Below are 25,287 nucleotides of genomic sequence, written 5' to 3'. Positions count from 1 at the left end.
CTATCATACATGGTGGACCTGCCCAAAGGCAAAACAATACTGGCGAATGATCAAAACACAAATAGAACAAATCACACAACACAGAATAGAAATGAAGCCAGAAATAGGGACTTAAAAAAAGTTTAAACACAACATAAAGGACCCAATGAGAGAGGAGTCAAACATACAAATGAGAATTACATAACAGACTACAGTTGCGATAACTTTGATAAGATTATACCTTTTTTCTGTGTATATGTTTTGTATGTCTTGTTTTTACTTGTTTTGTTTTGTTATCTTTAAATAAACAAAATTAAAAAAAACATACACACACATACCAACTTGTGTAATATATAGATATTCTGTCTTCTTGAACCACTAGCTTATATTTTACAGGAATTTTTTTGCTCCAGGGCAACAGTATGGTTGTTAACAAACAGGGTTGTTATCCAAATCATCCCTCCATTAAATGACTCTTTGACAGTGGACTTGCTTTGTATTTTTTAACTTGCTACTCCAATATTGCTTTTCTACAGAATTTGAAAAAGTTGATCCTCGTCCCGTCCCATTATGAGTGAAAAGATGGCTGTGTCACGGCAGTTTGGGCTTCTTCTCTGGAAGAATTACATCTTGCAGGTGAGCTGGTCAAGGGCCATGGAGAAATGACAGAAAAGATATCCATAAAAATGAAAGGGTGGAAGTTAAAGTTTGTTGTGCAAGCCAATGTTCTTGAATCTCCTCAAGATAGAATAGAATAGAATAGAATAACAGAGTTGGAAGGGACCTTGGAGGTCTTCTAGTCCAACCCCCTGCTTAGGCAGGAAACCCTAGACCACTTCAGACAAATGGTTATCCAACATCTTCTTAAAAACGTCCAGTGTTGGAGCATTCACAACTTCTGGAGGCCAGTCGTTCCACTGATTAATTGTTCTAACAGTCAGGAAATTTCTCCTTAGTTCAAAATTGCTTCTCTCCTTGATTAGTTTCCACTCATTGCTTCTTGTCCTACCCTCATGTGCTTTGGAGAATAGCTTGACTCCCTCTTCTCTGTGGCAATCTCCCTGAGATTTTGGAAGACTGCTATCGTGTCTCCCCTAGTCCTTCTTTTCATTAAACTAGCCATGCCCAGTTCCTGCAACCATTCATCATATGTTTTAGCCTCCAGTCCCCTAATCATCTTTGTTGCTCTTCTCTGCACTCTTTCTAGAGTCTCCACATCTTTTTTACATCGTGGCGACCAAAACTGGTTGCAGTATTCCAAGTGTGGCCTTACCAAGGCATTATAAAGTGGCATTAACACTTCACGTGATCTTGATTCTATCCCTCTGTTTATGCAGCCTAGAACTGCGTTGGCTTTTTTGGCAGTTGCTGCACACGGCTGGCTCATGTTTAAAGGGTTGTCTACTATTGAGATAGATTGGACTTTAGTTCTGCTCCAAAAGACACATTAGGGCTTATTTTCTGGTTATTTCTTATTGGGTGGGGGGAAATACGGAACTAAATGCATCCATCTGGCTGACAATCTTAACTGGGGCTTATTTTAGGGGGGGTAGGGCTTATATTACGAGCATCCTGAAAAATCATGCTAGGGCAGGGATGGTGAACCTTTTCGGCACCAAGTGCCCAAACTGCATGTTCATGCATGTGCGCGTGCCGGAGCACCGGAAACTTGAAGACCAGCTGGCTGGCGCGCACATGCCTGTTTTGGGGGCGTTTTTTGGCTGTTTTCATGCCATTTTTTGGGCCAAAAACGGGCCAAAAAACAGCTCGAGAAATAACCCAAAAAACAGTAAGAAAACAGCCCTGAAAAATGGCCCCAAAATGGCCTGTTTTTAGGCCACTTTTTTGGCCGTTTTCAGGCCATTTTTCCGGGAAAAAACAGCTTGAAAACAGCCCAAAAAAAACAGCCCAAAAGCAGCCCATAAATGGCCTGAAAACAGCCGGAAAACAGCCGGAAAAACAGCTTGAAAATGCCCCCCCAAAATGCCCTGAAAAACGGCCTGTTTTGGGGGCATTTTTGCCTGTCGGGCCAGTTTCAGGCACTCCGGCGCCTACGAAGACCAGCTGGCAGGCGCCAGCTGGCAGGAAACCAGAAGAACAGCTGGCAACAGCGCACGTGTCCACAGAGAGGGGTTTGCATGCCACCTCTGGCACGCGTGCCATAGGTTCACCATCACGGTGCTAGGGTCTATTTTCCAACTGGGTCTTATTTTCGGGGAAACAGGATAGTTGCTTTCGCCGAGCCTAACTTGCATCGTCTCTTGTTTCCTTCTGCAGAAACGGAAGATTTTGGTCACGCTGATCGAGACGTGTCTCCCCTTGTTGTTTGCCGCCATCCTTATTGGCCTGCGCCATCGTGTCCATTCGGTCAACCACCCCAATGCCACCTTATACCACAGCAAGCAGGTGGACAGGCTGCCCAGTTTCTTCCATCGCTGGCATTCGGGCGTCCCCTGGGAACTGGCGTTCGTCCCCTCCAACAACACGGCCGTGCAAAACATCGCCGAGAGGGTGGAGAAAGACTTGAAGATCAAAGGTCAGCACCTCGACTGGGTAGTTTGCGTTCCAAGGTTTCCTCCTAGGTACAGAGGGAAGTCTCTTGTAACTGAAGGGTTTTGCTTTTGAACTGAAGATGAGTTTCGCAAGGCTAAAAATACCGAGGAAATCAGCACGTGTGTTGCAACACTGGGAGATGCATACAATTGAAAACAAGGGGAAGAAAATGGAGGGGGAAGCACCGCCTGCTTCTCAGAATATTAGAACTCGGGGTCAGCCAGGAAAACCATTCTGATCCTTTCCTTTCCTTTCCTTTCCTTTCCTTTCCTTTCCTTTCCTTTCCTTTCCTTTCCTTTCCTTTCCTTTCCTTTCCTTTCCTTTCCTTTCCTTTCCTTAACTTAACTTAACTTAACTTAACTTAACTTAACTTAACTTAACTTAACTTAACTTAACTTAACTTAACTTAACTTAACTTAACTTAACTTAACTTAACTTAACTTCCTTTCCCTTCCCTTTCCCCTTTATTCCTTCCTCTCCTCTCCTCTCCTCTCCTCTCTCCTTTCTTTTTTCCTTTCCTTTCCCCTTTTGTTTCCTTCCTTCCTTCCTCTCTCCTTTCCTTTCTTTTTCCTCCTTTCCTTTCCTTTCCTCTCCCCTCCCCTCAAAGTTACAACGGCAGATCAAATCCTGCATCTTGATTTTTTTCTTCCCAAGAAAACCAAGTGAAATTGGAGAAAAGCTGAAATATTCATTACAAGACAAAGCCAAAAATCCCGTTATTATAGACTGTCTTTACCAGCTCAATTAGCCTTGGTGAGCTTCCACATTCGTAGGCAGTCTACCGGTGTATACCGGCAAACAAACATACTGTTGCTTTCCTTGCCCAGCTTGCTGGCCTTCCAGAAGACAGGTTGGTCATGGTTGACTCATGGTTGGGTTCAACCAAGTCTATGTTCTTCCTTCTCTAATAGGGTTGGCCGTTCTTATTGCTATAATACTTAAATAGCTTAAATATGAATTAGCGAATAAGTTATAATTAGCTGGGTTTGCCGTAGTATAATCCAATCTTTCGATTACAGCATAGCTCAGCCAGCGAAATCTTGTTATAAGCCAACATGGTCTTGTGCAACCAAGTCTCACTGGGGAAAGATTGATTTCTTAGGACCTTTATGGCAATGCTACCTCTGGGCACCCAAGTCAGTTTTCCCATGCCCAATTTCCACTTATTCCTGCTTCAATGTGGATGCCTCACTTTTGATGACGTTACCATTCAGGTGGTCTTCGACTTACAACAGTTCATTTAGAGACCGTTTGAAGTTACAACGGCGTTGGAAAAAGCGACTTACAGCCGTTTTTCACACTTATGACCGTTGCAGCATCCCCACGTGATCAATATTCAGATCCTTAGCAATGACTCAGATTTGTGATGGCTGCAATGTCCCGAGGTCATGTGATTACTGTTTGGGACCTTCTGACAAGCAAAAATCAATGGGGAAGCAAGATACACTTCGCAACTATAGTACTAAATAAATCTATCTCAGCATCTCCTTCTTTCCTACTACCGCAGCACCATTGAGAGTGTCCTGACATACAGCATTCTTGCATGGTATGGGAGCAGCTCTGTAGTGGACAAAAAAGCTCTACAGAGAATCATTAAAACTGCCCAGAATATCATCGGACTCCAGCTACCAGCCCTGGACGACATCTTCGAATCTTGCTGTTTGAGAAAGTTGCACAACATTCTCAGAGACTCTTCCCATTCTGCTTACCATCTTTTTGGACTGTTGACTTCTGGCAGAAGATACAGAACAATTCAAACTCGGACCACACGTTTTCTGAATAGTTTTTATCCCAGAGCTATAATTGCACTCAACAATGAACTAAAGGGCCACCATCAGTGAGCTGTTGGACAGTATTACTTGGTCTGTCGTGTGGATGTTTGGGTGGTTTAGGGGTGGGAATTTGTGGTGAGTGGGAGTGGGGATTGTCATATGTATTGGACCTGGTCTTTGGGTGTTAAGTGAATTTCGTTGTATGGGTATACTGTGTATACACGTACAATGACAATAAAGTTATTTATTTTTATTTTATTATTAACTTTTTTTTAACAGATTAACAGAGTTGGAAGGGACCTTGTAGGTCATCTGGTCCAACCCCACCCACCCACCCCATCCAAGGAGGAGACCCTACACCAGTGATGGCTAACCTTTTTGCTGTCACGTGCCAAAAGTGTGGGGAGCATGGGGGGCTCACGCGCATGCGTGCCCACACCCATATTTCAATGCTCCCCCACCCTGCACCCCCGCGCATGCACACATGACCCCCCCATGCTCCCCACACTTTTGGCGTGCAATGGCACAGTGGGCCCAGTAGGCCCATTTTCCGCCCTCCCCAGGCTCCAAAGGCTGTCTAGGAGTCTGGGGAAGGCGAAAATGGTTTTCCCTACCCCCCCCCCGGGAGGCCAGAAAGGGCTCGTTTCCCGACTTCTGGTGGGACCGGAAGGCCCCCAAAAAATCAGCTGGTCGGCGCGCGCATGTGCGCTGGAGCTGAGCTAGAGCAACGCTTGTGTGCCCACAGATATGGCTCAGCGTGCCACCTGTGGCACGCGTGCCATAGGTTCGCCATCACGGCCCTACACCATTTCTGACAGATGGTAGTCCAGTCTCTTAGCAACTGGGATGATTCTCTGAAAAACTGTGGCAAGCAAAGTCGCAAAACCGGGCAAAACTACCCAGTGCTTAGCAACAGAAATGTTGGGCTCAATTGTGGTTGTAAATCAAGGATTACCTGTATTTCCAGATGAATTCACAAGACTCTGGGACTTCTCTGAAGCCCTCTTAGCTAAGGGCTTGGCCATTTTGGCCACAAAGCGTCTGATAACTGAGCTGGAGGTTGGCAAATCCTCTGCAGGTGATCGTATTATTCCAGCTCAGCTTCCTGAAGCGACTGGGTGACAGTCAGTTGCAATTTTAACCTCCTTGTTTCCTTTATTAATGTGGACATCTCTCATTAAACCTCTCCCCGATTAAGGGCTGGGTCTGCAAATTAGCAGTGGGTGAGGCTAATGAGGAAAATAAATCATCTCTAGGTGTGGAAATGGTTGAAAATGCCAGGGTTAGATGGAGCAAGAATGGTTTCTGGTTGAGGAGCAAGTAGGACCTCTATCATAGATCCAGAGATGCTATGGGAGATACCAGGGCTGGGCTTCAAAAATTTTAGCAAGGGATTCTCTGCCTGGTTGCTGGGTGGGCATGGCCATGGCGGGCATGGCCTAGTTGGCCTCCTGCACCATGGCAGGGGGGACATTTTTGCCCTCCCCGGACTCTGGAGACTTTCCTCGAGCCTCTGGGAGGGCGAAAACGGCCTCCCCAGGTTCTAGAGGCCCTCTGGAGGCCGGAAATGGGCCTCCAGCATGCCCTGCACTTACCTGCATTCAAAACGGGCCATGGGGGGACTCTTGGGAGGGGCGGGGTGGGGTGGGCGGGACCAGCTAGGAGTGGGATTTGGAGGTTCTCCAAACTGCACAGAATCTTAGCTAGAGATTCTCCTGAACCCCCAGCAGCTCACCCCTGGAAGATACCTACAAACCCTCCTTGTTACTCTGTGCGGCACTAAATCTGTTTTTGATGCCGACTCCAGATAAATGTTTTGGAGAAAGCTTATGGATGCAAAGATCCAAGGCCCTTTTCACATATCTAAGAATTACAAGAAGTCCTCGTATTGCAACCATTTGTTGAGTGACCTTTCAAACTTACAACCGCACTGCAAAAAAAATGACTGATTTTCACACTTACGACCGTTGCCGCATCCCCATGGTCACTGATCAAAATTCAGAGGCTTGGCAACCAGCTCATATTTATGACAGTGTCCTGGGATCATGTGATCCCTTTTTTGCAGCCTTCTAAACAAGCAAAGTCCATGGGGAAACCAGATGCACTTAAGGTAGTGTTAACTACCTTAACAACTGCAGTGATTTATTTTAACCACTGTGGCAAGAAAGGCCGTGAAATGGGGACAAACTCACAACTGTCTCGCTCAACAATGGAAATTTTGGACTCGGTTGTGGTCATCAGGTGAGGACTACCTGTACATGAAAGTCAAAAAGTCAGTCATCAGAGGCACCTGTGGTGATTGACAAGCTCCTTCGGTCCAGTTCTAAGCCAAAGATATGATGCTCTCTCTTATCAATGAGCTGGGAGGCATAAAAACTGAATAAATAACCAATTTAATGAATAGTTTTAGCTAGGGTTCTCCTAACGATCAATATCAAGTGTTAATAATATAAAATGTTAATACCACTTTATAAGGCCTTGGTAAGGCCACACCTGGAATACTGCATTCAGTTTTTGTCGCCACAGTGTAAAAAAGATGTGGAGACTAGAAAGAGTGCAGAGAAGAGCAACCAAGACGATTAGGGGACTGGAGGCTAAAACATATGAAGAACGGTTGCAGGAACTGGGTATGTCTAGTTTAATAGAAAGAAGGACTAGGGGAGACATGATAGCAGTCTTCCAATATCTCAGGGGCTGCCACAAAGAAGAGGGAGTCAAGCTCTTCTCCAAAGCACCTGAAGGCAGGACAAGAAGCAATGGGTGGAAACTAATCCAGGAGAGAAGCAACTTAGAACTAAGGAGAAATTTCCTGACAGAGAGAACAATGAATCAGTGGAACAACTTGCCTCCAGAAGTTGTGAATGCTCCAACACTGGAAGTTTTTAAGAAGAGATTGGACAACCATTTGTCTGAAGTGGTGTAGGGTTTCCTGCCTAAGCAGGAAGTTGGACTAGAAGACCTCCAAGATCCCTTCCAACTCTGTTATTCTATTCTATTCAAGAAAGTCTCCGCAAGCATGTTGGTGAGATATAACCGAGTTCTTGTTATCTCTCAATGCAAAGTAAATATTCAAAAACAAACTATGAAGATAAGATACGCAAAATTATCTCGCTGTTTTTAACCCTTGGAGATTGACGGTCAAGCCGGGAGGTTAGCTAACTGTCTCACCTTCTGGATTTGTTCAGTCATTCTTTCAGATATACTTTTAACGTCTTGCTTTCTTGAGGAAAGGTTGATTTAATCGAAGAATGAACATGCCCGGGCAAGTTGGTTGCAACGGAAGGAGTTGTGTCTTATTTTATTGAAAGCATGAAGAGAGTGACACAGAGGAAGCTTACATTGCTGTTGTAACAAACCTCCCAGGTTGTGAAATGATGAAATCTGTTAGTTTTCCCTAGGTAGAAAAAAATAGGAAATCAATCCTCCACGAAGGCTAAATTTATCTTTATTTAAATTGGTTATGAGTCTTGCAAAATCTCATGAGGGATCTTTCCCTTCTCATGTACTACCGGTTCGCAATGGGGCCGTGCACACGCACACTCTTCTGCACATGCGCAGTGTCAGTGTGCATATATAGTGTCACAGCACTGACATATATAAAGAGAGGAGAAGCTTGAAATTTTGCCTACTAAATCCCTTTGAAGATTCTGTCTCCTCGGAGATGGGAGGGGGGGAGACATTCCTGTGATCTGATGAAGAAGAGATGAGGAAAGTGGCTTGGAAGATAGCCAATGAGAAGCAGAGAATTGGGGATCGGAAAGGGAGGGATTGGGGGGCGTTTGATGACGATGGGGTCGGTGGGCGGGGCCTCCAGCCGGTTTTACTACCGGTTCTATAGAACCGGTGCGAACCGGGGGCAAGCCACCACTGACATATGCGTGTGACGATCAGGTGGCTGGCGTATGTGATCACGCAGGAAGATGGAAGACCAGCTCTTCCAGTTTCCAGCACTGCTGCACACAAAAAAGCCAGCTGATTATTGTGCGTGCATGCGCGCCGGAAACCCAGAAGAGGAACGGGCGATGCTGTGCATGCCAGGTGACATGGCTCCATGTGCCACTTAGGGCACACATGCCATAAGTTTGCCATCACGGATATATGGTATTTTTTAAAAAACACCCATCTCCCTTACCGAGCGATTCAGGGCAGTGTACAAATAAGTTTGAACTTGTATAATATTTATACAAAGATGTATAAATATTATAATGAAAATAATTAAAAACGGGAAGGTGCTGTCATTTGTTTGCCAGATCTGTGCTGGGTTGGGTTGATTATAATAAAATTCCCCTTGCGGGAAGGAAGCCTCCTTTTTCACTGTGCGGTTTCTGTTTTTACTCTGTAGTTCGATGGTTTCCGTCTGAAAAAGAGTTTGAACACTACATCCGTTTTGATAACCGATCGGGCAACATACTGGCAGGAGTGGTTTTTGAGAACTGTGTGGCTAACAGCCAGGATCCCTTGCCACTCCAGGTAAGATGTTCTCTTGGTCTCTTCTCAACTCTCTCTTGGTCTCTTCTCAACTCTCTCTTGGTCTCTTCTCAACTCTCAAATTAATGCCTGGTAGTCTCTTACCCAGGAATTAGGAAGACTAGATCTTGGCATGGAGGTAATATGTCTTAGGGGCATTCCTATGGAAAATGTAGGCATTTGCACATTCTCTTTTGGTGCACGTATCCGTGCATATTAGTAAGCACCAGCCCTGAATTCTTTTTGGTTCCTAGAGTCTTCTCCTAATTTGAATCACTGCAAATAGGCGACATGTTTCCCAGTCATCTTTAGTCAGGAAGCATCTGGAAATCATGGTTTAAGACATGATATTTAACTTTATTTTCTTATTTAAGAAAAAATAAACACGGAGGGTGTCCAAGAATCCACAAACATCACATAACTCTTTTCTGCTTTGTTGGCTGGGGAATTCTGGGAGTTGAAGTCCACACAGGGGTGGACTGCTGGGGGTTCACGGGGGTTTGGGAGAACCTCTGGCTAAGATTCTGTGCAGTTCAGAGAACCGCCAAATCCCACTCCTGGCTGGCCCTGCCCACCCCATCCCGCCCCTCCCAGGAGTCCCCACGCGGCCTGTTTTGGATGCAGATAAGTGCAGGGTGCGCACGGATGCTCGGGGAGGGTGAAAAACGGGCCTACCGGAAGTTCGGGAAGGCCGGAAATGGGCCCGTTTCCAGCCTCCAGAGCGCCTCCGGAGCCTGTGAAGGCCATTTTCTCCATCCCAAAAGCTCAAGGAAAGCCTCCGGAGTCTGGGGAGGGTAAAAACAGCCCCCCCCCAGGAGGCTGACTACGCCACGCCACCATGACCATGCCAACCCAGCAACTGGGCAGAGAACCCCTTGCTAAAAATTTTGAAGCCCATTCCTGAGTCCACACATCTTAAAGTTGCCATGGTTGAGAAATACTGGTTTAGTATGAGCTTCTGCGATTAAAACAAAAGCCCATCCAGATGTACAGAATGTGGTGGAGGAGGGCGCTCATTTATTAACCACATGTGAGCTGGATGTTGTGTTACTCATGCCAGGCAAGAGGTCGGATGCAACTAGCTTTGAATGCACCTTGGAGAATGTCACGGACTCTTCTTTTGTCATTGATGTCTGTCTGGTTGTGATTTGTCTCCAGGTTAGTTACCGGCTACGATTCAAATATAGCCCTAGAAACGCTCCTCCGAGTGAGAGGACAGGATTGAATCCCAACTTGGATCGAGAGTGGCACACCCATTACCTCTTCCCATTGCTCCAGTTGCCAGGACCCAGAGAGGCAAAAAGTGATGATGGAGGCACACCAGGTAATCTTTTCCCAATGGTTATTTTCCGCTGAAAGATCACCAGATCTTCAGGAGGATCTGGAAATACATGGAGCTGTCTTCTACTTCTGACTGGTCTTAGGTCTTTCACGTTCTGTACATCATGAGATATTTTTTTAACTGAAGTGTCTAGAATTCATGACCCTTAACAAGGCTCTAGAACCTAGGCTGTCCCCACCCCAAGGTTCATTCTTGTGAAAGGCAAAGTCGGCATAAAATATGATAATGTGGCTCAACGGTTGAACTAGAATTATGGAAATGGTTGAATTACACTCATCGTTTTAGAAAATGAGCGGATATCTTTTGATGGCCTCTCAACCCAACATCCTTCACCGTGTTGTTGTTTTGAGATAAAATGAAGATGTACAATGAAGCCACCTTGAATTAAAGATGAGATATAAATCTAATGAAGAGAACAAATAAGCCAATAAACTCTTCAAAATAGCCAGCGCTATTTTTATTAGGCATACTAACAGGGAAATCTAATAAAAGAACTCAGTATTTAATGCTACATGTAATAACCGCGGCCAGAATTATGTATGCACAAAATTGGAAAAATGGAAATATACCCACAGAGGAAATGGTAATAAAGAAAATATTAGATTGCGCCGAGATGGACAGGTTGACGATGGAAATTAAAGACAAAGGAGAAACAGAATATTATTTAATTTGGGATGCATGGTACAATTGGTTAGATAATAGATGCAAAGATTAGAAAATTAATGATGAAAGATGATCAGTGAACCAGAAATAAGTACAAGAAAGACGATAGATAGAAGAATATTGTATGAATAAGACTTAAATGGTTGCAACTAGGAGGTATAATAGTATGTACCATATGTACTGTATTTTTCAGAGTATAAGACACACCTTAGTTTTGGGGGAGGAAAATAAGACAAAAGCTGATTGGTGGGTGGATCGGCTTCCCTGAATACCCCCAATCAGCTGTTCCCAGAGGTAAATTTAGAGAAGCTTTATCAGATGGTGCTACCTCTTGAAGTTCTGAATTGAATACCACCTCTTTTTTTTACATGGCTTCCTCCTTCTTGCTTTGCTAGGGTACTTTCGTGAAGGTTTCCTTGCAGTCCAACATGCAGTGGATATGGCCATCATTAAGCACCATGCCAACACATCTTCTGATCTGCGGGATCGGGTGAACGTGACTGTCCGTCGCTTTCCTTATCCCCCTTATGTCAATGACCTCTTCCTCATTGCTATCCAGAACCAGCTTCCCTTGCTACTCATGCTGAGCTTCACCTACACCTCCCTCAACATTGTCCGCGCTGTGGTACATGAGAAGGAGAAGAAGCTGAAGGTAACGGAAGGATCTGCTCTGGGGTTTGGTAGGACCAGCCTAGCTGGTTGGCTTGGCTAGCCGAGGGGTCTGCAACCTTAAACACTCGAAGAGCCATTTGGACCTGTTTCCCACAGAAAAGAAAACACCGGGAGCCACAAAACCCTTCCCGTGCCTGACTATTTCCTGAGCGGCCACAAAACTAGCATATGTAGTTGAATTAAATGTTCTGAAACTTTTCTTTTCTTGGATTTATCCATGGTTGGCCTACTGGGGGTTGAAAAGCTCAATAAATCACATTCTGGTGGGTGTCGCATATAGGCGGTTGTGACGCATATTTTGAGTGACATGGAGCTGCAACAGAGGCGTGAAAGAGCCACATGCGGCTCCAGAGCCACAGGTTGCTGACCCCTGGGCTAGCCTAACCATGGGAGGAAATGGGCTCCTTGACGTGTTGATGCGTTGTTAACTTTAGTTGCAGTCAAATCCGTTTGGAAACTACAGTAGAACTCCTGAGAAATGTGGCATTTTTTTAAAAAATGAGAAAAGAAAGAGAGCCTTAGCAGAACCCAGCCTTAGCAGAAGCAAGAAACAGACTCCTCGTCACGAAAAACCCCTCTTTATTTTCCTCTTGTGAATTAATTGCATTCACCCACCGAAAAGTCCAGGCAGTAGTCCTTCAAGGAGTTAACAGCAGTAACAGACATTATCAGTTCCTTGCGATAATTGCCAAGCCGTGAGCCCTCAGCCAAAAGGCTGCAAATTAAGTTCTGGCAAGCAGTCTTTGTGGCACAAAACGCAATGAGCAAAACCTTCAGAAATACGAACTGTTGTCTTCTATGACAACCACTCCCCTTTCCTTCTATTTATTCCCCAGCCAGGGAGGGGCCATTCAACGTCCACCTGTGCTTTGCTTCCCGAGTCGACTCCTTGTTCTCCGTTATTCTCCTCTCCTAACTGCTCTGCGCATATGTGCATCTGGAACAGGCCCCAGCTGTTCTTCCTCCTCACTTATCTCAGCCTCCAAAGGCAGCTGCCTCTCCGGTGGAAGAGGGAAATGTCGGACAGCCCTGTCTCTACCTCTGCGTCCGACGCAGAGCATCCATCAGAGCCTTCCCCAGACTCCAGAACTGGCCCAAGTTCCTCCCCAACCTCCTCATCGTGCAAGTCTGCCACCAGCTCTGTTGGCAGCTGGCAGGCCGCAACAGAGAGAGAAGGAGAGGGAGAATAAGGAGAAATCATGGTCTGGTTTACAGCTAATTCTAAGCTATGGTTGGTCTGCTTCTGTCTTGGTGTGATGGGCAAACTCATCCACAGTGCCTAAGTTTGATGTCAACATAAGCACAATTTAACAAACTCGTGCCTTGGAATTTGGTACAAACCAGGCCCTGAGGGTGCTTTGCCTTGAGAACTTGGCTTTATTTGAAGGCAGACAAAAATAGGCACAAAACTCAGTTGCTTGTGGTAAGTGTGCAAACAGCTTTGAAAACCAACTGTGCAAATGCCTATATAAAAATGAAGAAAGCTCAGACGGATAATTAGGATAGAATGGAATGGAATGGAATGGAATACAATAAGAATTAGAAATAGAAATAGAAATAGAAATAGACATAGAAATAAACAGAAATAGTGGAATGGAATAGAAATGAATAGAGTAGAGTAGAGTAGAGTAGAGTAGAGAATACGAAATAGAAATAATAGAAATAGAAATAGAAATAATAGAGGAGTAGAATGGAATGGAATGGAATGAAATGGAATACAATAAGAATTAGAAATAAAAATAGACATAGACATAGACATAGACATAGACATAGACATAGAAATAGACAGAAATAGTGGAATGGAATAGAAATGAGTAGAGTAGAGTAGAGTAGAGTAGAGTAGAGTAGAGTAGAGTAGAGAATACGAAATAGAAATAGAAATAATAGAGGAGTAGAATGGAATGGAATGGAATGAAATGGAATACAATAAGAATTAGAAATAAAAATAGACATAGACATAGACATAGAAATGGACAGAAATAGTGGAATGGAATAGAAATGAGTAGAGTAGAGTAGAGAATACGAAATAGAAATAATAGAAATAGAAATAGAGGAGTAGAATGGAATGGAATGGAATGGAATAGAAATAGAATAGAAATAGAATGAGAAAAGAAACTTTATTGTCACCTTAAATGTACACTAATCAACATATATTAAAATGAAATTTTGTTGCATTCAGCTTTCAAAAGATAACCATTATGCATATACCCACACACATATATATATTTATGACACAGAGAAACATCACAGTCTAATTTGAATGTATACCTGGCGAAAAGAAAGAATCTTGTGAGTTTACAGGACGGATGCCATAAGGAACAAAGCTGTTCCAGACTCTAACAGTCCTGCTACAGATACTTCGATACCTCCTCCCAGAGGGGAGCAACAGGAACAGGCCGTGAAGTGGGTGTGCGGAAATATAAATGATAAGATTTGTTGCTCCTCCCTGTTGCTTAGCAGGCACCTATCATTCCCTGTGGAATTTTGTGTCCCTAGGAGTACATGCGCATGATGGGACTCAGTAACTGGCTACACTGGAGCGCATGGTTCTTCCTCTTCTTCCTCTTCCTCTTAGTGTCCATCTTCTTTGTGACCATCCTCTTCTGTGTCAAGGTGAGCATCCTCGTTTTTTTTTTTTAATCAGACCCTTTGAAGAAGATATATGAACAAACGATTCCCTTAACAGCCGTGGCAAGAAAGCTGCCGTAAAATGGGGCAAAACTCACTTAACAAATGTCTCACTTAACAACAGAAATGTTGGGCTCAGTTGTGGTCATAAATCACAGATTACCTGTAGTGGAAAAGGCGACTTGGGCTTTGGGGAACACGGTCACTCTTTCTTCCACTACCCCCATTTCTCAGATTTATCTGTCCCTGTGAAATGATAAGACCCGAAAGAGTAGGACAGGGGTGTCAAACTCGATTTCATTGAGGGCTGCATCAGGGTTGCGTTTGACCTTGGAGGGCTGGGGCAGGGGCCATGGCTGAGGGGGCATCGCCATGGTGGGCATGACATGGGCCTCGTGGTGGTCAAGTGACACGGGACCTGTGGTGGCCAAGTGCTAAGGCAGGACTTCCCTCAGACCCCTCTCACTCTCATTATAACCTTCCTTCCTTCCTTCCTTCCTTCCTTCCTTCCTTCCTTCCTTCCTTCCTTCCATCCTTCCTTCCTTCCTTCCTACCTTCCATCACATGACCCAATCATGGCAACATTTGTAGGTCTGCTGACATCCCTTCCTTCCTTCCTTCCTTCCTTCCTTCCTTCCTTCCTTCCATCCTTCCTTCCTTCCTTCCTACCTTCCATCACATGACCCAATCATGGCAACATTTGTAGGTCTGCTGACATCCCTTCCTTCCTTCCTTCCTTCCTTCCTTCCTTCCTTCCTTCCTTCCTTCCTTCCTTCCTTCCATCACATGACCCAACCATGGCAACATTTGTAGGTCTGCTGACATCCCTTCCTTCCTTCCTTCCTTCCTTCCTTCCTTCCTTCCTTCCTTCCTTCCATCCATCCATCCATCCATCCATCACATGACCCAATCATGGCAACGTTTGCAGGTCTGTTGACATTCCTTCCTTCCTTCCTTCCTTCCTTCCTTCCTTCCTTCCTTCCTTCCTTCCTTCCTTCCTTCCTTCCTTCCATCACATGGCGCAATCCTGGCAGTGTCCACAAGTCTGATGACATCCCTTCTTTCCCTCTTCATTCTCCTTTCTTCTTCCTTCCCCTCTTTCCTTATTTTTCCTTCCTTACTGTCTTCCCATCTTTTTCTTTGTCATTCCTCTTTCCCCTTTCCTGTCCCTTCTTCCCTGCTCAAATGCAAAAGGGGAAACATTTCTCCATTTTGTTTTTAGTTTGTTTTGATAGCCCTCTGCCAGCGAAAACAGAGCCTGTGCCACCTGCCACATCCCTCCGAGCTCCATTTTTGCTAGAAGAAGAGGCATCGTGGGCCGGTCCTTTGCTGTTTCCAGGCCAGATCTAAGCACCTTGAGTTTGACACCCGTGAAAAGGAGAATTTATTAACAGACAGGGGTGAAATTCAGCAGGTTCTGACAGGTTCTGGAGAACCAGTAGTAGAAATTTTGAGTAGTTTGGAGAACCACCTCTGGCTGGCCCCAGGGTGGGGTGGGAATGGAGATTTTGCAGTATCCTTCTCCTGGAGTGGGGAGGGAATGGGGATTTTGCAGCATCCTTCCCTGGAGTGGGGAGGGAATGGGGATTTTGCAGTATCCTTCCCCCAGGAGTAGGGTGGGAATGGAGATTTTGCAGTATCTTTCCCCTGCCAAGCCACGCCACGCCCACCAAGCCACGCCCACAGTACTGGTAGTAAAAAAATATTGAATTCCATCACTGTTAACCGACTTCCATTTTTGCAGGTGAGTGGACAGGGAGCAGTCTTACCCAACAGCGACCCAACTCTGGTCTTCACTTTCCTGGCAGTGTTTTGCATCTCCACCATCTCCTTCAGCTTCATGGTCAGCACCTTCTTCTCAAAAGGTGAGCAAGGGGGTTTCTACTATGGGCTTCCTGTTAGGGTCGCCCCCCCCGTTGCCCCACAATCCTGGCTAAGCTGCCATCTTTCCTTGTTGTGTAAAAGTTTGTCTCTCGATAACTGCGTGAATATTTTCTTGATGTTACAGAAGAGTTTTCCCTCCCTACGTTGTATTGTATTGAGTTGTTGTTGTTGTTTTCTTTCTGTGGTCATCCTGGGAATCTCTGGTAGGCTTCCATCGGAGTATTAATCATGTTTGACCCCACATTGCTTTACCGAGTGCCATTGGTGTTTTAAGAAATAAAAACCTGGGATATAGACAGAAGCCGTATTCTTTCCTGCTCTCCTTATATGTATGTCTAGACAAATTTTACTTGTCTTTCAAAGGCCAGTAGAGAATTGTGTTGTAACTTTAAAGAGGGAGGAGAGGTAATGAATTTGTTTGTAACTGTTGTAAAGCAAATGGGAAACCTTTCCTTTCCTTTCCTTTCCTTTCCTTTCCTTTCCTTTCCTTTCCTTTCCTTTCCTTTCCTTTCCTTTCCTTTCCTTTCCTTTCCTTTCCTTTCCCTTCCCTTCCTTTCCTTTCTTTTCCTTTCCCTTCCCTTCCCTTCCCTTCCCTTCCTTTCCTTTCCCTTCATCTTTTTCCCTTCCTTTCCTTTCCTTTCCTTTCCTTTCCTTTCCTTTCCTTTCCTTTCCTTTCCTTTCCTTTCCTTTCTTTCCTTTCCCTTCATCTCTTTTTCCTTTCCTTTCCATTCTCCTTCCTTTCCTCTTTCCTTTCCTTTCCCCCTCTTCTCCTCCTTTCCTCTCCTCCTCTCCCTTTCCCTTCTCTTCCTCTTTCCCTTTTTCCTTCCTTCCTTCCTTCCCTCCTCCCTCCCTCCTTATCTCTCTTTCCTTTTACTCCTTCCTTCTTCCCTTCCCTACCTGCACTGTCCTTTCTACTTCTTCTTTTATCTTTTTTTTAAAAAAATCACTTTTTATAATATTACATTCATCTTTTATGTGAAAATCTTTTGAAACTATGTTTAAAAGAAGAAGGAGAAGCTAGCAGTGCGATGCAAAAATTCCCCATCTCCGCTCAGAGTTGTCCCCATCCCTTCTTCCTCCTCCTCCTCCTCCTTTCCTCTGCTTCGGCCATCCTGCGATTGCCCTTGGTCTATCACAAATGCATTGGCTCTCCGAAGGCCACCAAGCCCCATTGATTCTTTTTACAGTCAATATCCACTTTGTGTTTGCAGCCAATGTAGCCGCAGCTGCGGGAGGTTTCCTCTATTTTTTCTCCTACATTCCGTACTTTTTTATCTCCCCCCGCTACGACCACATGACTCACAGCCAGAAACTCTCGTCCTGTGTGATCTCCAACGTCGCCATGGCAATGGGGGCACAGCTGATCGGCATGTTTGAAGGGAAAGGTGAGCAGAGCGAGAGTGCTTCCTTCAATATTCCCCCCCACCACCCCCCGTAGGTTGGGTGCTAATGTCTGAGGTTACATTGCCAGGAATATTATTATACATGTTAATATGTTTATATACAAAGTTGTCCAACTTGGTAACTTTAAGAGGGGTGGACTTCAAATCCCAGAATTCCCCAGCCAGCCAGCCAGCCAGCCAGCCAGCCAGGGATGGATGGATGGATAGATAGATAGATAGATAGATAGATAGATAGATAGATAGATAGACAGACAGATAGAGAGATGGAGAGATAGAGATGGAGGGAGGGAGGGAGGGATGGAGGGAGGGAGGAATGGATAAAAGGATGGATAGATGGATAGAAAGAAAGAGAGAAGGGATGGATAGATAGGTAGATGAGAAAGAGAGAGAGAGAGAGAGATGGAGAGAGAGAGAGAGATGGATAGAAGGATGGATGGATGGATAGATAGAAAGATAGAAAGATGGATAGATGGATAGAAAGAAAGAGAGAGAGGGATGGATAGATAGGTAGTTGATAGATAGATAGATAGATAGATAGATAGATAGATAGATAGATAGATAGATAAATAGATAGATAGGGTATGATGAGATGAGATGAGGTGAGATGAGATAAGATAAGACAGAGAGAGATATAAAAGAAATCCTTCTAGCATGCTATTTATTTGGAGTTTTAAAAGTTTGCACATCCAAATTTGCATAGTTTCAAAAAAAATTGGATAGTTTTAAATTTTTCTACTATTTATGATCTATAAACTGCTGCGAGTCAGTTTATGGCATATAAATTGAATTAAATAAAGAAATAAATAAAAGCTTGTATTTTCCAGGCACGGGGATACAGTGGGGAAACCTGATGAAAGCTGTCAGCGTAGATGATAACTTCACAATGGCTCATGTCCTGGGGATGCTTCTCCTGGATTCTGGGATCTATGGCTTGGTTGCTTGGTACATGGAGAATGTGTTTCCTGGAGAATATGGCATCCCACAACCCTGGTACTTCTTTGTCATGGTAAGCATTGGGCATCTCTCTCTCTCTCTCTTCATCTATCCATCCATCCATCTCTCTCTAGATCTAGATATCTCTGTATCTATCTCTCTATCTATCTATCTATCTATCTATCTATCTATCTATCTATCTCTATTTATCTCTACCTCTATCTACAAATATCTATCTATCTTATCTATCTATCTCTATCTCTTTATCTATCTACCATCTATCAATCTATCTATCTATCTATCTATCTATCTATCTATCTATCTATCTATCTATCTATCTCTATTTACCCCTATCTACAAAAACTATATCTATCTATCTATCTATCTATCTATCTATCTATCTATCTATCTCTATTTATCTCTACCTCTATCTACAAATATATATCTATCTTATCTATCTATCTCTATCTCTTTATCTATCTACCATCTATCAATCAATCAATCTATCTATCTATCTATCTATCTATCTATCTATCTACCTACCTATCTATCTCTATTTACCCCTATCTACAAAAACTATATCTATCTATCTATCTATCTATCTATCTATCTATCTATCTATCTATCATCTATCTATCTACCTATCTATCATCTATCTATCTATCTCTATTTACCTCTATCTAGAAAAACTATCTATCTCTATCTCCATCTATCTATCTATCTATCTATCTATCTATCTATCATCTATCTATCTATCTATCTATCTATCTATCTATCTATCTATCTATCTATCATCTATCTATCTATCTATCTATCTATTTATCTACAGTATCTATCTATCTATCTATTTATCTACAGTATCTATCTATCTATCTATCTATCTATCTATCTATCTATCTATCTACCTATCTATCTCTATTTACCCCTATCTACAAAAACTATATCTATCTATCTATCTATCTATCTATCTATCTATCTATCATCTATCTATCTATCTATCTATCTATCTATCTATCTATCTATCATCTATCTATCTATCTCTATTTACCTCTATCTAGAAAAACTATCTATCTCTATCTCCATCTATCTATCTATCTATCTATCTATCTCTATTTATCTCGATCTTGATCTATCTACAAAAACTATCTATCTATCTCTATTTCCCTCTATCTCTATCTATCTACAAAAACTATCTATCTATCTCTATATCTATCTATCTATCTATCATGTATCTATCTATCTTTATCTCTTGCTATCTACAAAAACTATCAGTCCATCCATCCATCCATCTGTCATCCATCTACCTGTTTAATTTTTAAAGCCACCTATCTCAAAGAAGTTATTTCTTTTCCTTCTTATACAGTATATGTTTGGGTTAATTATTTTAGCAGAGAGAACAGTTAACAAATCTACATTCCAAGCTGTGTGTTGGAAAAGGTACTTTACAATTTTAGCCGCCGCTTCGTCAGCATTGATATGAGTTAATCTTGTGAGCATTTAAGGTACCCAGGTTTTACCCATATACAATAAAAGACCGTTGTAATTCGCCAGACGAAATAAATAAATAAACAGTAAGAAATTATTAACCAGGTTGAGGACAAATCTTCCTGTAGAAAAACTATCTACGGGGTCACTAAAAGTCAACACTAGCTTAATGGCAGACAGACAATCAATCAAAAGACTATTAAGATTAGAAATGCATTTTGCAATAATGTAAAGTATTTGGGATTTGTGCATATCAATGTTTGACAAGCATCTTTTTGGCTTTCTGTTGGAAAAGTGGATTTCGCAGCCTTTAAAAATGGTCTGCTGTCTTTTAAAAGCCACTCACAATAGACATTTCCTCCAGAGAGGAAGCGAACGTGTATACCAGTGATGGGTTTCAAAATTTTTTTACTACCAGTTCTGTGGGCGTGGCTTGCTGGGCGTGGCAGGGAAGGATACTGCAAAATCCCCATTTCCTCCCGATCAGCTGGGACTTGGGAGGCAGAGAATAGATGGGGGTGGGGCCAGTCAGAATTTTTACTACCGGTTCTCCGAACTACTCAAAATTTCCACTACCGGTTCTCCAGAACTGGTCAGAACCTGCTGAAACCCACCTCTGATGTACACTTTTAAAAGGATCTTCTGATTTTCTTCCATGGGTCAGTTTTTGGAAAGGAATGATGGATTCTCTTTGATTCTTCAGCCTTCTTACTGGTGCGGGAGCCCCCAGACCGTTCTGGGAAAAGAGAAAGAAGAGGAGGAAGATCCAGAGAAAGCTTTGAAAAGTCAATTCATAGAGGAGGAGCCTTCGGATTTGGTGTCGGGCATCAAAATCAAACACCTTTCCAAGGTGAGCTTCTTCTGCTGGTTACTCCCCTCTGTTCTGACCCAGCTTTAGCAGACACAAGAAAGAGACTCCTTGTCACAAAAAAAAAAAAAAACCCTCTTTATTTCTGTTGTGACCGAGGCCCAAATAGTGGTTACCAAACGGAATTCAGTCCTGAACAAACTTATTTTATTAAAAACAGTTGAGAATTAATTCATTCTCAGCTTAGTCCAAAACAAAATTCTTCATAAAACAGTCCGTCGGCCTTATCACCACCGTTTGATGTCTTTGGCAACCGGCCAAAGGTTTTTCTTGGCAAACCCGCCCCCCCCCCCCCCCCCAGTTCAAGAGATGCTGACAAGAAGCACTGGAATCAACGTTGCTTTTCTACAAAGAATCCAACGGCTTGTTGCTGCTCTTTTAAGCCTTATGGGAGGGGCCAATCATCTTCAGGCCTTACTCCCGAGTTGTCCTTTTTGCTTCAGCTGCTCTTGCCTTCTGGCAGCTCTTCGCATACGTGCACTAGGAACAGGCTCCTCCTGTTCCTCTGCCTCTCTGCTGTCCGCCTCTGGAGGTTGCGGAGTCCGCACATTGCTCCCCGATGGCCCTGGCCCCATCTCTGCCTCTGACGCAAAGCCCTTGTCCGGGCCTTTCTCAGCCTCCAGGACTGGCCTATTGTCTTCCTCAGCCTCCTCACTGTCCGACTCCGCTGCCAGTTCCACAGGCTGCTGGCGGACCACAACAATTTCCCTCTTGTGAACTAATGGGGTTCACACACCGAAAAGTCCAGGCAATAGTCTCTTCTATTGGCACTTTTGTATAAACAAAGGAAACTCCCCTCCCCTCTAGTACTGATGATGTTCCCTAGTTGGGTAGTGAAATGTCTGCAAGAAAGCCACCAGGCTCAGGGAGCGCCAAAGACCTCAAAATTCAACCCTGAGCTACAAATATTCTCTTTAATAGGTTCAATAAGTATTTTTATGTCCCTTCAGTCATTTGACTCTTGAATACTTGAATACTCTAGGGCCGTAATGGTGAACCTATGGCACACCAGCCATCACCTCAGCCCAGCTCCACTGCGCATGCGTGCGCGCCTCCTGCCAGCCAGCTGGTCTTCGGGTCTCTGCTGCGCATGCGCATGCGCAAGGGCAGGGCACATGCACAGGGAGGTGCAGGCTGGTGCAGGAGGCTTTCTAGGCCCAAAACAGGGCACGGGGAGGCTTTGCACAGCTCCCCTGTGCCCCATTTTGGCTTCCAGATTGGTGCAGGACGCTTTCCAGGCCCAAAATGGGGCTGTTTTGGGTCTGGAAAGCCTCCTGTACCAACCTGGAAGCCAAAAAGGGGTGCGGGGGGCCAGGCACATGCACGTGAGGCAGGGCGCATTTGTGGAGGCGCTCGCATTGCATTTTGGCGGTTCAGGCACGCATGCGTGCATTTGCATGTGTGATCAAGCTCTTTGGGCACTCAGCACCGAAAAGGTTAACCATCACTGCTCTAGGGCATTTTTGCTGAATCTGTTGCAGAAATAGGACCTCTCTGTTTTCATCCTTTTTATTTATTTTTATTTATTCATTTATTTATTGAATTTATATTGCTGCCTATTCACCCATGGCGGGCTGACAGAATCTAATTTTTCTTGCTTGCCTGCAGGTGTTCAAAGTGGGAAACAAAACCAGAGAAGCTGTAAAGGATCTGACTCTGAATATGTACGAAGGACAAATCACCGTCCTTCTTGGACACAACGGAGCTGGGAAAACCACCACTTTGTCCATGCTGACAGGTGAGGCTTGGACCTAGCTTGGATCTGGAACTCAGACCATATCATCATCTGATCTTGAGGTCCCGTATGAAGAGAAGAAAGCACTATCTGTCAGCTTTGGAAGCCATATTAGACCGGAAGCTTCCATGCTGCCACCTTCTCATGTGTGGGAAAGTAGGAGGGGAGATTTAGTAGAGGGATTTGTCTTTAGACATAATAGCATCCTTCCTGTCGGTCAAGGTTAGGGCGATCCTGCATCTGGAGAAGGAGTGGTTGGAGTGAGGTCTCGAGATGGGATGGCGGTTGATTGGAGCATGTGATCAACTGAGGAGTGAGGGGATGGTTTTGGGGGTTTTGATTTACTGAGGGAAAACCCGGACCTCTCAGATTCGGGTTTTCCCAGATGTGCCAGTTTACCTATCCAAGTAAATAGAACTTTGAAAAATGCTTGCTTCAGAGTCTTTACTTGGAGTTGGGGGGTTTTCTGGAACGCTGACACTATCTTTTAAACAGAGTTCTACGAAAACCTTCGCTCGAATGGAGGGTTGGAAGCGGAGTTAGATCTACCATTGGGCAGCAAGCATGAAAAGGCAGCAACGTCTTGGAGAATTTACATGTTATTGTTATGTTTATTGCTGAGGAGGAAAAACACGGCTTAGTTACGTTTAAAGATAAAGGTAAAGGTTTCCCTCGCACATATGTACTAGTCGTTCCCGACTCTAGGGGGCGGTGCTCATCTCCATTACAAAGCCGAAAAGCCAGCGCTGTCCGAAGACGTCTCCGTGGTCATGTGGCCGGCATGACTCAACGCCAAAGGCGCACGGAACGCTGTTACCTTCCCACCAAGGGTGGTCCCTATTTTTCTACTTGCATTTTTTACCTGCTTTCGAACTGCTAGATTGGCAGACGCTGGGAAAGTCATGGGAGCTCGTCCCTGTTACATGGTACTAGGGATTTGAATCCTGAACTGCTAACCTTTTGATCGACAAGCTCAGCGTCTTAGCCACTGAGCAACTGTGTCCCTTTTTAGTTATGTTAAGGAAGGTTTTTAAAACTCTCAGATTAATCCATCATGTATTCTAGTTGGACCAAAGGTGCTTTTTTTCGCTTCTCATCCAAAAAGTTTCTTCAGTGAATTGAAGAAGCTTCTTAAATGAAAAGCAAAACATCTTCAAGGAAAAAAACAAAGGAAGTCCAGTTGCCTTTTGAAAAAAAGCACCTTTGGGACAACCATAACCATATATAAATTCAAATAATAATAATAATAATAATAATAATAATAATAATAATAATAATAATAATAATAATGATGATGATGATGATGATGATGATGATGTCTGAGAATCTCCATAGATATTCTAGTTGGAATTACAAAGAACAAAGCAACTAGAAATTGTGCAACGTTGATTAATAGATCCGTTTAATATACTGTGTTGGTTTCAACGCGGGTTTGCACTGATAGAGCCAAGCAAGAGGTTGTGGATGTTAATTTAGTTAACTTTAGAGTTCATTTATTGGAAGATGTGGGATTTAACAATTGTGGCTAATTTCTTCCCATTCATTCTCATGTCTCTTAAGTGGCGCGGTGACCTAGAGGTGGAGCTCTCACCTCACAATCAGGAGGCTGTGAGAGTTCGATCCTAGGTAGAGGCAGATATTTCTCTCTGTGGGCGCATTGAGAATATATCTGCTGAACAAAACTCAACAGGAAGGGCATCCGGCCAGTAAACACTCAGTTCCATTCAGTTGCCCAGACTCCACCCTGCCAGGAATTATGGGGTCATTAAAAGATGATGATGATGATGATGATGATTCTAATGTCTCTTAAATCTCCTTATTCTAAATTTATTGACATATTTATAAATAATTCAGACAGTTTATGACTGCCGGTTCTTACATTGCCTGGAATTATATTTGGCCCTAACCTGCATCCCCCTTTTTCTCCTTGGCTGTTTCTTAGGACTGTACCCTCCAACAAGTGGACAGGCGTACATCAATGGCTACGAAATCTCTCAAGACATGGTTCTCATCCGGAAGAGCCTGGGTCTGTGTCCTCAGCACGATGTCCTCTTTGACCACATGACGGTAGAAGAGCATCTGTACTTCTACTCTGGGGTAAACTTTGGTCAATGTTGACTTGAACTTCTGTAGTCTCTGCCTTTCTGGGATCCACCCGTTTTCCTGGTTACAAAGTCCAGAGGTTGTGTGGTTGTCCGCTACTCATGGTCTGTCATGATTGTACTGGAGACAGCGAGTGAAGCGAGCATGCGCAGAAGCATTTTGATGACGTCAGGGTGGGTGGGCAGAGCCTCCCACCGGTTTTACTACCGGTTCTATAGAACCGGTCCGAACCAGGAGCAACCCACCACTGGGAAGGACACTTCAAAAGGTCATAAATGCAAGTCGGTTTTTGAGCGCTGGAGATGCAGTCACATGACTGCAGTAGGGAAGGTGATTGTCGGGTTCCAGAGCCAGGTCATAACTCTCCCTTTTTTTCAGGTCCATTGTAACTTCAAGCGGTTACTAAGCCCCCGCTTGTAAAATGAGGACTCCCTGTATAATCATAATGTCAGGTTGAGACCTCATACCAGTGGTGAAATCCAATTTTTTTTACTACCGGTTCTGTGGGCGTGGCTTGGTGGGCATGGTGTGGCTTGGTGGGCGTGGCTTGGTGAGCATGGCAGGGGAAGGATACTGCAAAATCTCCATTCCCATCCCACTCCAGGGGAAGGATACTGCAAAATAAAATAAAATAAAATAAAATAAAATAAAATAAAATAAAATAATAAAATAAAATAAAATAAAATAAAATAAAATAAAATAAAATAAAATAAAATAAAATAAAATAAAATAAAATAAATAAAATCTCCATTCCCATCCCACTCCAGGGGAAGGATACTGCAAAAACTCCATTCCCATCC

At 43.8% G+C, this 25,287-nt stretch overlaps 1 protein-coding gene across 1 annotated transcript in view; it reads left to right on the top strand.

The window, feature by feature from the left end:
- ABCA3 (ATP binding cassette subfamily A member 3) overlaps positions 1 to 25,287 on the top strand; it is an 81,932-nt gene that overhangs the window by 32,608 nt on the left and 24,037 nt on the right. Inside the window, exons 2-13 of the mRNA XM_070954946.1 lie at positions 516 to 615; positions 2,257 to 2,515; positions 8,647 to 8,774; positions 9,930 to 10,095; positions 11,172 to 11,428; positions 13,945 to 14,061; positions 15,821 to 15,941; positions 17,172 to 17,345; positions 18,188 to 18,369; positions 20,485 to 20,631; positions 22,258 to 22,387; positions 24,327 to 24,481. Of these exons, the coding sequence (XP_070811047.1) occupies positions 550 to 615; positions 2,257 to 2,515; positions 8,647 to 8,774; positions 9,930 to 10,095; positions 11,172 to 11,428; positions 13,945 to 14,061; positions 15,821 to 15,941; positions 17,172 to 17,345; positions 18,188 to 18,369; positions 20,485 to 20,631; positions 22,258 to 22,387; positions 24,327 to 24,481 (1,902 nt within the window). The 5' untranslated portion in view covers positions 516 to 549. The remainder of the gene's footprint in view (positions 1 to 515; positions 616 to 2,256; positions 2,516 to 8,646; positions 8,775 to 9,929; positions 10,096 to 11,171; positions 11,429 to 13,944; positions 14,062 to 15,820; positions 15,942 to 17,171; positions 17,346 to 18,187; positions 18,370 to 20,484; positions 20,632 to 22,257; positions 22,388 to 24,326; positions 24,482 to 25,287) is intronic.

Source organism: Pituophis catenifer, unplaced genomic scaffold (assembly GCF_029215685.1).
Source record: "Pituophis catenifer annectens isolate HBS135680 unplaced genomic scaffold, rPitCat1.0.hap2 SCAF_16, whole genome shotgun sequence".
NCBI classification, from domain to species: domain Eukaryota; kingdom Metazoa; phylum Chordata; class Lepidosauria; order Squamata; family Colubridae; genus Pituophis; species Pituophis catenifer.
Note: the sequence above shows the minus strand (reverse complement) of the source record. Positions and strands in the feature narration are given on the sequence as shown.